Source organism: Falco punctatus (assembly GCF_963210335.1).
Source record: "Falco punctatus genome assembly, chromosome: 3".
NCBI lineage: Eukaryota > Metazoa > Chordata > Aves > Falconiformes > Falconidae > Falco > Falco punctatus.
The window spans coordinates 55613420-55629186 of record NC_137582.1 but is presented as its reverse complement, the minus strand read 5'-3'; the positions used below and the strand labels follow the sequence as shown (position 1 = coordinate 55629186).

At 39.8% G+C, this 15767-nt stretch overlaps 1 protein-coding gene across 11 annotated transcripts in view; it reads right to left on the bottom strand.

The window, feature by feature from the left end:
- Nucleotides 1-15767, bottom strand: part of ZNF521 (zinc finger protein 521) — a 232863-nt gene that overhangs the window by 14162 nt on the left and 202934 nt on the right. For all 11 annotated transcript variants that reach the window (XM_080380562.1, XM_080380567.1, XM_080380568.1 and 8 more), the window contains one exon: nt 13691-13806. In XM_080380562.1, the coding sequence (XP_080236688.1) occupies nt 13691-13806 (116 nt within the window). The remainder of the gene's footprint in view (nt 1-13690; nt 13807-15767) is intronic.

The following is a 15767-nucleotide window of genomic DNA, read 5'->3' as shown; positions in this document are numbered from 1 at the left end:
ACCAAAAGGGAGTGATACAGAACCAGCTAGCAAAATAAACAGGAATTGCTGTGTACTGAGGGAATCCTTGGCTGTCTGACTAAGGTACCTTTTATACTGGCAGGGGATGCAAATTGGAGCCCGAGGATCTGCACTTTCATTTTCAAAGCACTTTGCAAACATCAACCACTTCACCTTCACACCATTGCTGCAAGGGAAGTAAATATGTACAGTTCCAGCATCCTCTGTTTTCTAGAGGTGCAAAGAAGCACAGGGCATTTTTACAGGCACAGTCTGTGTTCATGCACAAAAGGGAGCTTTTGACAACCTCTTCCTTTGTGGGCAAATGAGGTTCCCAAGGCTACTGAGGGAACTGGTGGCAGAACAGGGATTACTGGAGAGATTCTGCTATCCAGCCCAGTGCTAAGTCCACCCTGCCTCCTCTGCAACACACCAAAGAAACTTGCTGAATTCCAGCTGTATGATGCTTTGCTGTAGAGGACAGATTACTGCATGTCATCCTCTATAATCTCTCCTGTAAGAGGGATTCTACGTGGTTCCCAGAAACTCCCCTTTTGCTTCCCCCCAGAAATGGTGGCAAGGTTAGAGACAAGTTGTTTTCTCAAGGCTGAGATTAAAAATGGTTCTGTGTTTTGCTAAGCATTCCTATGAAGCATGGGCAGCGCATGTGTGTGTGTCTGAAAACGACCCCAATGAAAGGAAGGAATGAGAGATGCTAAACAATGCTGCGCAAAGTTGCAGACTGTTCGGCTACAGGCCAGAAAATGAATCCAATTTTTCATTCTGTCATTATAAATATTTCAGTGCAAATGGTACTGATTTTCTGCAACTGTGGTTAAGCAAAAGGCCTCTGAGTGAATATTTAAGGGGGAAAAAAAAAAGGAAAAGAAGAAGAGGGAAGGGAAAAAAAGAAAAAGAAAAGGGAGGGGGGAAATTAAGGTTAGCAACCAATTAATTTCAAACTTTCAGTGTAAAAGATTCTGGGAGAAATTCTACAGTGATGCAGCGTGTGACTCAAAGAAGGAGGAAAAAAAACATTTACTCTGCTCTTCTTCTGACAGTTTCTCATAAAATATCTGCAGTCCATCTATCTTTTAGTACTCCAGGCTCCTCTGGAGAGCAGAAAATAGTAGTTTAAAGCTCACTTCAGTGCCAGTCTGCGGGAGATTGCTTTCCACAGGACCCCTGCTGATGGAGGCCTAGGGGAAGAGGCCCAGGAGTTATTCAATCAGTCCAAGGCTCTGGGGCGGCCGGGGCTCCTTTGAGGGCTGATTATAAAGCTGCCCTCCTGTTGCCTGCCTCCGAACAGAACGAAATGAGCAGCCTCTTGCTGAGCAGATTCTGCAAGAAGGAATTTCACCTGTCATGGAGTTTGTCAGAATTTCAGGATTTATCTTGGTGCAAAATTAATAAAATACCAACTAGGATTTCAGCCTGACTACTCAGCTGTGTCATCTCAAAGTGATCTTTCACCTAAGAAAACCTGGACATGGAGCTACTGAAGTCATTCTTGCCCTACTTTTGCTTGGGAGTTTCAGCAGGATGTTATGACTGAATAATAAAATGATTAGAGGTGGATTTCCTGACAATTACACCCAACGTCAAGCACTGGGTGGGTGCTACCGTCCTAACGCTTGACCTTCCACCTTACTTCTGTGGTTCCTCAATCCCCCTGGAATAAGCTAGGAATCTGAAATAGAAAAAGATCATTTCTGCAGTTTATAACCTTGCAGGTCCCTTATGGCAGCACATCTGTTAAGTTCATACACTGGTATTCCAGGTCTGGATTTGATTTATGAGTTTTAAAGGAATCCAAACAACAGGCTACATAAGATTACATTCAGTGAAACACTACAAATTAATATTGCTTTGACAGTCAAGTACATGGTCTTTTAACCATATTCTGGGTCTAATATTGCAGTAAGGTGCCAGGTTGATAAAGCATCATCTCAAACCTCTGCGAACTGAGTTCAGTTCTTTCAAAGCTAGACGGTCTCACTGGTCTTCTGACAGTGCCTCACAGCAATAATAATAATAAAAAATCTTCGTACACTACCTATTTAAGTAAGATTGTGCTAGCTTATAGCACTTGGTCACATGAATTTCAAGTCTCAGGTAGCATAAAAGCAATTAACTTGCAGCCTGCAAGACAGCTTTTCAGCTAAAAGAGAAGATCAACTTGTAGAAAATAAAATAGTTGTCAACTAAGCCAGCTGACGGGTAAATAAATATTATTCAATTTACAATGCCATTGGTACAGATCTTGACATGGAGAAACAGAGATCCACTGTACCAGGAAACAGTAAAATATGCCCAGATTGTGAACAAAGATGCATTTGCCATCAATAGCTCCTATCCTACATTGTGGCAGTTTCTGTACACTGTTCAAAGCCGTCTGGTGTTTGAAGTAACAAATCTACCTTTCTGTCTATTTGCTCGTCAGCATTTTCTAACAAGAGCTTAAAACAAATGGTAACATATCCCCTTCCTACCTCCTCACCCTTTAAATGACAATTCAACATTAATACACATCATAAAGCCACCTTTACCAGGCAGTAGTAGTCTGACAGTTTTAACACCAAGAGATCTCACAGCAAAGAGAGAGAGAAAGCACGCAAGTGAATGCACAGATGGTGGGAGGGGACACAGGGTGCTCTCAGCAGGCTACAGTAGAGATGCATTAACTCCACAGAGGGATAAGGGCTTCCCACCAGTACAGTCATGAATTATAACTGAGCATGGGAGTGAGTTCTTAGTGCCTGTCTCACAGCAAATATACTGTTCCATTTTCCTGCACAATCACCTTTCACCTTTACAAACGCAAAGCAAAGCAAAGCAAAATGCACCACTAATATTTAACAACATCATAGGTTCTTTATATTACATAGCACACATTTACACACACAAATTATGGGGGGCGAACAAGAGCATTCATTGACACCGAGTATCCCCAAGCAGATTTACACGCCCATGATCAGTGCCTGTGGCTAGCGATTCTGCTACAAAATGAGACTATAACAATACAGATAAACAACTAAAGCTGCATGTAGAAATGTGTGTAACTCAGCAGTATTGGTTCACGAGAACTGAATCATCTCTTACTCTCTTCCCTTGTTAACCGGGTGGGGGACACTCAATTTCAGCTTTGAACACAAAGGAAGCTCAACTTAAAACAAATAATAAGAGCCTGCAGAAACCCACTCTTTTTCCATCCAAAATTATACTTCAGCCTCAGTTTGATCAAAGCATGGTGAACCTGACCCTAATAACAGGTAGAAAAGCTAAACCTAAAAGCTGTTCCTCCTGACTGGGGTTTCGTAATGAACAGCTCCAGTTGTGTAGCCATCTGCATCTAAGTCTTTTTGACTAATGTTTGGAACGGAGCAATCTAATGATGCTCTTCCTGCACACACACGCACACACAGACACACAGGAAAAAAAAAAAAAAAGGAAGAAAAAAAAGGGAAAAAGAGAGAGAAAGAAAGAAAAAAAAAAGTCACCACTTTTGAGCCGCGATTGCTGTTTACTGGAGTTTCCTGGATGTGTCTCTTCATGAATCACTGACCACACCTTGTTTTCACAAACTATCTGTACCTCCTCCCTCGGGGAATTCATCCCCTCCCAACTTTCCTCCTACTCGATGGACGTATCAATGGAGAAAACTTGTTATTTTAGGCAGCTGAAAATTTGACCGGTTTTAAAGGATTCATTTACCATGCCTTTCACTTTCGTTTAAATCCTCAGTGTTCCTGTTCTAAATGACAGCACCGCAAGCACTGCTTTTAAGCACTATTCATCTTGCCTACCACATCTCAGCCTTTCACACAGAAGGCTGCTCTCTCTCCAACAATGAAGCCTTACTCCTTTATAGCTTGAGGGCAGAGACTGTTACTAGCTGTAGACTTGCTGCAAATATCACAATAAAGGATACAAATGTGAATTTCTCTTAAAATACAGGTTCAGCTCTGGAGGTACCTTGCTTTAGAAAACTCTGTCAAGAGCAAACAATGTATCTTTCTCCAAAATGCACAGCAGCCACCCAGTTGAAACGGCGTTTCCAAATGATCTAAAATGTCGATGGAATCAGGATGCTTGTTAATTCTGTGCTTTTCTCCACTTTGGGTCTCTAATCAATATTTTAGGTTCCTTTGCACTTAAGATACTCAGTCTTGGCTTGGCTGCATGTCTTGTGGAACATTAAAAAACACAAAGGACAAACATCCCTGCTCTCTCCAAATCCCTGGAGCTTGAGGGGATGCAGGGTTACTGCGCTAAGCTCTGTGATGGAAGAAGGTAGGGTTCAAACTTCAGATCTTAAGAGGTGGCAGGTTTGCTGCTACTAAGCCCCTGCACCTGTGCTTTGGTACACCAAAACCATGGAGGGGTGAGGATGCTGGGGCATACAGGGGCCATGGCAACCTTCTGCCTGTGCGGTGGAGGGAAGAGGGGGCAGGCCTTGAGCAGCAAACTTTCAGTGATAATGTTGTGCCATCACTTGTTGGGAAGCTGCAGGACCAGTGCAGCGTGGAGCCAAGAATGAAGAGCTTATTCACGGGGATGGAGTGAGGGGGGCCAGCAGTGGGGTTGGGGGAAGGGAGGCAGATTTGCAGAACTGGCCGTGAAGCTCCTCAGTACACCATAGCTGGATGCTTCATAAAGTCACACTGATGGCAGTCCCAGAGACGGCCATCTGTTGTCAGCTCTGGGCCAGATGAAAGATAATATAATGGCAGCTACTGGTAGCTAACAGCAGGGCAGTTGTAGGAAGGAATGCGTCCTAGAATGAAGAAGTGGTGCTTCCTGTTTAGCACAGAAAATCAGTCATCAATATCAACTACATTAGCAAGAAATTAATGGATGGACAATTAAGAGAACTGAACTGATCTACCAGGGAAATTATTCAAATGCAAACAGAGTGCTTATTTCTTCTGCTTACTCCAGGTGTATGAGCCAACTGATCTGACTAATGGCAAGGTGTAGGCTGAAACATTCAGGGCACAGATGATAAAACCTCATTTTCTGTAAAGGGCAGAATTCCATTTCTAATGATTATTTGTGGGTCAGGGAATACATTTACTGCTTCCCTTGCCCTCCATCTACAACAGGATTCCCTGATGTTCACAGAGGTTTCTACAAGGATTGAGGGTAGAAAATGGCCTTTATGCAATAACCAAAATCTCCCTTATTATTAACATGATTTATTTTTACAACTGCCTTATCATTATTATCAGCATCACTCAGTAGAAAAATGTTTGCCTTCCCAAGCACTATTATTTCTACCTTGTTTCTTTCTTTGCCCCATATCCTTTCTACTTCTACTCCTTTGCCTTTTCTTTCCTTCTTCTGCCTTTCTGTGCATTTTCCTTTCTGCAGCAACTTCTGATTTGCTTCTTTAGGCTGAAATCTCACACACCTCAATCTTCCGTTTGCTGAAACTATCAGAAATCATGATGTTCATGTTGACATGTAATGTCACTGATATGTTTCAGAGTCAACAGTTAAAAAGCCAAAGGAACAGTGGAGCTTATCTTCTGATTGCTACGGTTTAATGCAAAGTAGACTGGAGACAACAAACTTCGTTTAACATATTTGCATGACACAGTCTTAGCATCACAAGGATTACAAACTCTACTATATTATCTGATTCTGTAGAATCTATTTAGTGTTGACTATACAAGGCAGTAAGGAGAACAGATTCAAAGTATGGGTTAATCTTTTTTGTTGCTACCCATTTTTTTGAAAATAGATACCTGTATTTTACAAAAAGAATCCAGGCATACAAGAGCATAAACAGGAAGGAGTAGGCAAAATAGAAACATAAATTCAAGCACATACACATCTGGGTATGACTCTATCCCCCTTGCAAGAGAAGGAATATACATTTTTGCTTATTTTTCTATGGGTACTTTGTGGGTGTAGCTCAGTATTTATTTTGAACGGTATATTTACCTTCCAATACTTTGCCATTTTCCTGTTCCATAAGTCTGAATTTCTTTTCAAGAATAAAATGGTGTATTTAAAGGCAATATGAATCACTTAATTGCTACACTGTCTTTGTCAACTAATTCTGTCATTTCATCAATAATATCACTCAAGCATCTGAAAAAACAAACCCATAACTGTGATTGAATTGCTCCAGAAATTTAAGGAATGTTCTCTCAGGGAAATGTAGAAGGGATGTTGCGAACACATTGTTTCCTGCTTATTTACAGGGAAAAGTCCGGAAAGTTTCACAGGCTGACTGTTGCATGTAGCGTTTAAAGTATACAGACTACGTGGAGACAAGCAAGAACCGTTAATATTAAGCCCATCCTTGTCAAGCACTACTTAGTGAAATCAAAACGGTCCCTGAAAAACTGTGGCACTTTGGGCTTGGTGGGCTTTGCAATGTGCTATGAATATTCGTGAACTAATGAAGTACCCACAAGGAGTGTTTACATTTGAATAGGCCAATCAAAGGAGGGTGAACTCACAAGCTCCAAACCTGGAAATTTCTTATTTAGAAAAGAATTACTGCAAGAAAACCTAATATGGCTGTAACACCCATCAATCCCCAGGAGGGAAGGGACACTGGAAGGGAATTCAAAGTCTTTTTTTTTTTTGGTATTTAAACTCTGTTTGACATTGAAGCAAAAGACTTGCAAGGGAAACACTTTGAAGGTATGTCCTTAAAGAGCTAATGCATGAGTGCCTCCACCATGCTTCTCGATTGCCTTTTCAAGGAAATTTGCAAAGAGAATAATTCTCCCTTCTAGGGAAAGAAGTCTCAGGTCTCAGGAACACAAGTCTGAATTTTTTTAAATCTTGGAAGACATGGAAAAATACTCAGTGCACATACTGGTGCACACTAATATCCATACAACTAGCTGAAACAGAAAACATAGTAAGGGTTCAGGAAAAAAACAACACTGACTAATGCAATGCATGCAGCTCTGTCTACTTCCCTGAAAACATAAGCATTAATTACAATCCCAGTATCTCTGGCACACATATTATTATCATCACTCACGAGACAGAGAGCATGCATGGTTACGTAGAGCAAGTAAGTACCTGACCTGGCAACTGAATCCAGCTCTCCTGACTCCAAGGCATTTGCTCTCACAAAAGCAACTTGACTGCCTGATAAGGACTAAGGCCAACATTACTGAACGTGGTGCTTGTATTTAGACATCAGAAGAGTTTTGCTGAAACCTTAAACAAGGCTATGGCTGCTCAGCACGTATGTTTTTATCAAGGTTCCTAATTTCAGGCATTTACGTCCCTATTTCCTGATGTACTCAGCACAGCATCTTGCACTGGCCTTAACGGCAGCTGGAGGTGCTCAGCACCCTCTCAGAAATAGGCCATTGAGTTGGAAAATGTTGGCCTAAAGCTTTGATTGTTAATTGGATTTCAGGTAGGCTTCCTTTTAAAAAGAGCTGACAAAGTTATTCCCTGCTGGCTCCTGGCCTTTGGGGCCTAGAAAGCCAGCAACTATGTTCCACTCCTCACCCTAACAGTTTGGGGACCTGGAAATGCCAGAACTAATCTCAAATTTCACTTAAAAAAATGTTTTGAGGCCTTTTCTTTGTGAAGAAAACATCCTTGAAAATCTAACGTCACCTGCAGGTTTGAAAGTTTTGTCCCTGTTTTTGTGTAAAGAGTATAAATTATTCATGGTATCCCCTGCTGCCCTGGAAGGCTCGCTGTTGGGACCTACACGATACACAGACTCAGCTACTGTGGGGGCTTGGCAAAACAATCCTATACGGACGGAGGTAGCAGTGCCACTGCTGCTATGGCTGGTGCTATTCCCACACCAGTCTCTGCCACAAGGAGACAACCCCAGCCCAGGTTAATTAGCAGTTTTCTCTAGCTGACCCCCAAAGAAGAGAACATAGCGTTTGAATCCCAGCTCTGCTACTGTCTCCACTAAAGGCCTCAGTTAAGACTTTTAGTTCTTGAAGTAGCCTAGAGCTTGCTCAGTTCTGCTCCGGCTCAGGTCAAGGGTATTTTTAAGGCCATTTAAAAATGTTGAGATCTTTGGGAGTGTTTTACAATGCAGAGATCTTTGGAAAGTTTAACCCTTAAAGAAATGAGGAATGAACTGGAAGATTAGCTTCAACAGTGCTAAGCTTGGAACATGAAAATGTTAAAACTGGACATCCAGAGAGGGACACACGTAAAGCTACATAAAACTTATGTAGACTATTCTATGCTGCCTCTGCCCAGCTCTGCTTCAGATGCTTGCACCGGGAGCTGTGAATGTTCTCCTGCTGTTTTAAACAACATGAGTAACATCTGCTATGAGTGCTTCATTCTTTCTTTCATCCTCTCCTTGGGGAAGGAACTTTGTATTTCATTTTGGAACAGCTCTATTGTTGTGGGCTGGGGCTGTGGGGAAGGTTTAGTAATCTACATGCAGGTACGTGTTTATAGGAGAGAAAGGAGCCTTCGGGACCTCTAGGTGCACTCTACTCTTAAAAGCACAAGTTGAGGACATTCATGATATTACTTAACTGCTGTGGAAGTCTGTTCCACACTACAAGGTCAGTCTGTGAGAGAGTTCTAGCTCCTGTGCAAAAAAGCTTCAGCTTTCTGATAAAAACACTCACAAAGCAGGGCTGTCAAATACCACACTGTTACCAAATGGGAAGAACTTCTCAGGTGATCTCTGAGATGTGCAGGACCCAGTCCACCAAGAATATTAAGGATTGAATCTTAGAGCACAACTGGACAAACATACAGGAAGTCAGTACAGACAGCAAGAGAGCAGGCTGAATGTGCTCCTGGTCTCCTTTTCTAGTGAGGAACAGTGCTGCAGCTCTCTGTATTAGCTGGAACATCCTACAGGCTGATGGCTTCATGCCCAGGTATTCTACGCTGATGGAGTCCAGACGGGAAGCAGCAAGGGCGTGAATCACTGAGGCCAGATCCCTTTTGAACAGAATGGGAAGCAACCGCTGATCTAATTATTTTTTTTTGCCCTAGTTTTCATGTCTGTAAAGTGGGGACACTTAACTACCCTAGAGGCAACTAATTATTTGCAGCAAAATGTTAAGTAAATGCTCCAATTCACCAAAAAGAGATATTATCTTTGTACTGGGCAAAATGGTCCTGAGAGGTCATGTAATCTTGGCTAGCATCACGTTCAGAACTAACTATCATCACTGATAAAACACTGATGAAACAAGTACAATTATTCATCAATTCTACCAGATATTGGTACCTCTCTGACCCAGCAACATCTTAAAAATCAATCAATCAATCAATCCATTCACTCTGGGTAATACCCCACAAGAGTGTCTCATTCCTCACCACAAACACCACGATATGTTGTGTTGACTATGGAAGTAACACTAGGATTGGAAATGGGAAAGGAATGGATGCTCCTCATCAGAGACAAGGGAAACACCAACACCCATTCAAACACCTAAGCCTAGGTTCAAAAACTAAGGCAAAAGAAACAGGCACTGGAAATAGCATGAGGACAAGAAAGAGAAGTTTTAATAGGCACAAATTACTTTATCATAATTTAATGAAAATTCAATATTAAGTTAAATGAGTGATAAGTTTCTTTACTTCCTTATTAATTGGAAGTTCAGTATTATGGATGATGGATGGAGAGGACTGTTTTAGTTACATCCACCCTGTACAGAGAACTATATGGTCATATTGCAGGTATTCAGTTAGAAGAGTTTTAACCTTTGGGAGACATCTAGGCACCCTATAAATACACCTGTCTTGCAGCTTCCTTATCTGATACCTAGAAGGGATATATTTCTGATCATAAAGATTGTTACAAGCCTATTTCTGAAAAGCCCTTATTGTACTGAGCACGTCTTATTAAAAGCTTTCCATTCTAAAGAATAAACTCTTTTAGGGACATACTTTTAAAACTCCATTTTAGAAGTGTAAATACACCACATAGCCTTTTGAACATGTAAGTATGAAAATTCACACCTCAGAACACTCTTAAAACATACACCTTATAACTGTTACAAAAGATTTTCATTTGCTTCCTTTCTATGGAGGTAGTATCTCCAAAAATTTAACCCTGGTTCAATAGTTATGGAGCACAAAGCCATTTAAAGGAAGTGTCAAAGGTGGAAGAAGGGTAAGCTGTGGAGATGATCTTAAAACAAAGAGCAAATTCCTGTTAAATTTCATTATTTAACTTAAAGGTTGAGTAATACATTGCAGGTTTAACTTTCAGGACTAGTCATTTACTCTCTGTTCTCACCAGAATGTGGTCCTATGGGATTGTCTCGCATTCCTAACAGGGGTCTGGAGTAAAATCAAGGAAAACTCTAAAGAGAGTCCTAGTTGTTTTTGCATTGAGAAGACTGGTAATGAGGGGATAGTAAATTCCCCAAGGTGAGATGTATGTGGGGTTTCTTATGTTCCTATAGCCTACTCTTCCTGAAACAGGAGTCAGAAAATGCTAAGCAAAGAATCACACCGGGCCAAGCACCAAGCTAAGCATCATTGTAATGCATTTATTTTCAGTATCCCTGAATTAATTCCCTTTAATTATCAGCTGTACTATACGTGTGGATAGGGCTTCTATGCTATTGTGTTCTGCTCTGCTCTACCCTGTTCAAGTTCTTACTCTGCCCTACAGCCATGGAGTGCTGTCCATGGCTTCTAATCTGGGATGATTAACATCTCTCATGCATGGGAGATGCACTTCAGATGCATGTTTAAATTAAAAGTAAGGAACCGTTCCTGATAGAGGAAATAAATACGCTGTTCCATGCAAGCCCCAACACAAACCATGGTAATGTGAGAGGACAGAGAAACATAATCTGGAGGCTAGCTGCCAAAGATTCCACTGCTTCAGCCTGAACAAAGCAATGCCTCCTAGAACAGGTTTTAAATGAGTGGGCTGAAGATCAATGTATTTTCAGCAAAAGCAGACTCCAAAGGTCAGTACCTACTGCTCTGCCTAAGTGCTTTGCTGCCCTTTCACTAGCCTGGGTAGATAACTGGAGATGAGAGCAGAAAGCCAGTGTTCTCAACAAACAAATGCAAATGGCATGATGGTACTGCATTTTTTTAAATATAATGTATTCTCAGCTGGGGTGGGGCTACCCAAGTTAATTAAAATAATAAACATAATGAATTAAGTGAATAAGAAAACGAATACCTTTTCCTTTTTGCAACTGTAGATAAGCCAGAGAGAGGCTGTCTCTAAGGGTATGGAGATGTGGTCTATTAAGAGCCTTCCGCAGCATGGAACAACCAACACACTGATTGTCACCTAGCCAATGTAGAGCATAATTTGTGTCTCTGTAGCGACATCCTTCTGTACCCTTCAGTAGAAAACCAGGTGCCTCAGTTATGTTGAAGTTTTAATGAACTAGGCTTAGATGGACAGAGTAAAATCTTGCCCTCAGTCTTGGGCAAGGATGAATTCTGAGTGGAAAAACATGTGCTTTTATTACAGTAAAAAAGCTGAAGGCAGCTGCTTGGGACTCCATGTATTCTGAAATGAAAGCATATTCTAAGGGGGACAGACTAGTAAGGAGGTGATTGTACATGTCACAACTACACCTGGATCTCTGTATATTTTGCATCTTTAGAATTCAGTTATCTATTCTGACTTTTTAAAATTCAGTCTGAATTCTGATGTTAAAATTAATTTCTATCCTCTTGTTTCTGCTTCTTTCTTTCCGTAATTGTCTTTTGCTTAGCTGCACCTTCTCTCTTCCAGAGTTATTTTTTTCTTTTTTCCTTTTGGTTTTTCTTCCCTAACAATCTCTCCTTTCTTTTTCCAGAAACTGCTGATGTCCCTACTTCTCCCTGCTTCCTCGTTTTGATTAACCAGTGATGAACAACAGAATTTATGAAAATCAGTAAGCCAAAAATATTGAAGTATTTTTTCCTAAAAAAAAAAAAAAAAAGGCAGTTTCACCTTATTGGAAACAGTTTGCAAAAAAAACCAACAAGTATTTTGACCAAAAAAAATCAAAGAAAATGATTCTACAAAATCCATACTGAGAAAGAAACACATATAACAAAATTAGTTTCTGACCTTTCCTCATTCCACTGTTTCTCCTTTATTTTTCCCCCAAGTCCAATAACTCTACGCAACCTAGACCATTTTCTGACTTCAAAACTCAGTCTTGCCTCTTTCAGTCCATCACTATGTATGTGTCTTTTTTTCCCTAAACGTCCAAAATTTTATTTTCTTTTCCTTGTCTTCCTCTTCCACTTTGGGTCAGAGCTTGCATGCAATACATGGTACAGACACTAAACGAAACAGATTTGGGTCTATTAAAAATAGGAGAGATACTACACAGGCACCTTGGAGTGTAACAGGTATGGTACTGCAGGTACTACAGGAGCTCCCATGACCTAGGGGTCCATGAAGAAAGAGGTAGGGAAGGCTATCAGAAAGGTTTTATTCCATTTTGCTTTCATGCAGAAAGAAATTAGGAAAAAGAAAATGCAGTGCAATTGATACAAATACCAATCTCTCATACAATGAATTCATGCATGGTTTAAACACTATGATTACTATTTTCTCCAAAGAAATACTGCATATCATCATGCCAAACATTTATATCAGGTTTTCAGCATGTAAAACTTGCAGTAAGTGAAATACTAAATAGGCATACGTGTGCGTATGCCTCACTAGCCTTTTGCCTCTGTTGATGAGATGGAATCCAGCTCTGGTTCAAAACAAAATTAATTTTGGACACCTCAGTCAAAGGACTTAGAGATGGTAGCCCATGCTATAAAACATTACTGAAAAACATTAAGTGCTAAAAAATCTAAATAAAAATCACATGTAGAAAAGGCCTTAATATACAAGTACTTCTCCTTGTTCCATCCCTGTAGACCATCAGAGACCTCAAAAATTTTTCCTCTGTCAGCCTATCTTAATACTTCAACATAAACTAAAATAATTTAGAAACCATCTTCTGCTGTGGTCTCAAAGTGTAACACCATATCAGGAATAACACACCACCACTTCTCAATGCAAGACATGCTGTGCCGAATGTTAATAGTAAATAAACCCTTCATCCAAAATTGTTTTCAAATGTTGTTCAACGATTATTTCTTCCTCTCCATCCTTTTACAGATTCATGTAATGGTTTGGATTGGAAGGGACCTTAAAGATCATCTAGTTCTATGACCTTAAAGAGGTTTAGTTTACCATTAGTAAACAGTATCATTACAAGTCTGACAACAGCAAACAAGAAGACAGTGTACCATTCATTTGACCCTGTTATTTTTTTCCTCATCAAGTTAGTATTTATGGGAAATGGCCAGCAGGTAAACCAAGATAAATTCTGTCTACTTCCCCCCTCCCCCCATCCCTATACTCCTACCTCAGTGCTTAGCTTTCCACATTTAGAAACAAAAGAATACACTTATTTTCCATTCACTGCTTGAGTAAATATTTTATGAATATCAAACAGAAAAATAGAGTGTCCATTTCTCTCTCCTCAAGAATATCTCGAGCTGCAACAACCTACAGAGCAAGAATCCAAAGGTGGCTCCCAAAATTCAGGTTTGTACCAGGTGGCTTTCTGCCAGCACCTTTCTGAAGCAGCATGGGTTGAATCACCTGCAATTTCTCTTGTCCTTCCCTCATTCCCATCCTGATGATGAGTAAGTTTCAGAGGACGTCATGGCAAATCAAGCTTTGAACTCAGCTATCAAATATGTAACTATAACCCCCAGGTAATAAGTGTAGTACCTGCAGCTCTGTTTGGAAGAAGAACTTCTGTGGACACTGTGTGCAGTCATAGATCTTGTCCTCTTGTCCATGGGCTGAGAAAATATGCTGCTGCAACTTGTTTGCTTGAACAAACACTGGAATATTAGACAAACAACAAGCTTTTCATTATTTGGCATTGCAAGTGAAGAGTTTTTTATCAACTATTTCTCATTAACATTCAGCAATTCCAAGAGGTAAAATTAGGCTGGCTCACTCTGATTTCACAATACACTGTTGCTATAAACTGATCCTTCTTTTAAAATGAATGAATTGAAACAGATGCCTGGTTAAAAAAACCCAACAAACCACCAAAGAAAAAACAAAAAGACCCTAACAGGACAACCAATGAAGATTTCAAATTTTAAGAATTTAAAAATGCCATTTTCTCTCCAGAATTATTTCTTCATGCTTACTGCACTTTGATTGAACACACACAAAACTTATTTCCTAGCAACCAACAGGTTTGAAAAGCATACATGCTGAAGTCCTGTTTACTCTGTGTGCCTAAAGTTAAAGCTAACAAACAGCTCTGTATTTAAATGTGTTAATGCTAAAAATTATATCCCACAGCTACACTGGGGCAATGTCTATAAATGTGAAACAGAACTGCAGGTAAATTCTCTTTGGATACTTTAAGATCAACTCTGCCTACACACTGAATGCAAGGGTTTCAATAATATAAACATGTTCAATTTTAATGACTACAAAACAAGGCCCTAAGACTGTGTAACAGTTTACCTAGGAGACATACTATTAATAATTAAATTGTATATGCCAGAGGCAGTGTTTGGGTTGGCAGCACTGACTTCTGATGGATGCCTGGTGCACTGTGACCTAAAAAAGTTTGCATCTACAATATTAATCTGTATAGGCAGGGAAAGGATTTATTAAAGATGCTGGCATTTGACTTTGACTCCACTCCTAATCATTAAAATTATTCTAATTGCAAGGCAACAAAAACCATCAGAATATTGTTCTTCTGAGTCATACATTTTAATCACATTTCTCATTACCCTGGAAAAAAAGAAAAGATCAGATTCCATTTTCCATATAAAACTTATATTGGTGATTTTTATTTCTTGTTAATATTCTAGCAAGACATGCTGAAATAATTTAATGGCATATTGATAATAAAACACCATTGTTTATGATTAATGTTCAGTGTCTATTTACCCCATCAGCAAAAAGGAAAAAGTGCTTGACACAGATTGGAATCAACTTATCTCCATACTCTAACACATCTTACAAGGCTACTGGCTCAAAAATTAAAGGATTAGTTTTATCAGGGATCTTGCTCACAAGGAGAACCATCAGTGGGTACTCCTTATTGCGTTTCCAACACCCCCAAACTTGTCAATCAAAGACCCATGGCATTACACTAAAAAAAATCATGTCGTAAAGTGTACACAAAGACAAGGGGGAAAAAAAAAGTAGAATCAGTAATAAAACTGAAAAAACAAAAAAAGGCGCCTAACTGAAAGAATTATTGAACACAGATGCCTAACAGGCAAACTGTTTATGGCAGTACTATCCACGCTCAGACATCACCATGACAAGCTGTGCAGTGAAGATGAACTATGTATTTTTTTAATTTTGTAACCCACAGAAATGTGTGAAACCTGAACACAGTGAGGTAGTAATCATCATCAGCCACTGTATCTGAGAGATGAAAAATTCAACTTTAATTTTCCTCTGTAGTGGTGTGCTTAGGTTTTATTGGGAGGGGAGCTGCCAAACAAAGAGAAGTAGAATGAAGGTATTAAAGGGTCTATTTGCCTATCAATGAAAATGCTTCACTCCCATTAATGTAGAACAGGAACCTTGAATGGCTTCCAGAATTAGCATGCCATTGATGCAAGAATACCCAAAGTGTGTTTTGTCATGTTTGTGATTATCTTTGATTTTCATCTTGTAAAGCAAAATTGGGCATGTAAGCTACATATTAACACTTATGTTTTAGGTTATCATTTTATGAAATGTTCTACTAAGAAGTCCTTAAAAAAACTCACAACAACCCAGTAGGCATCCTTTTAATGTGTTTTCATTTCCAACAACA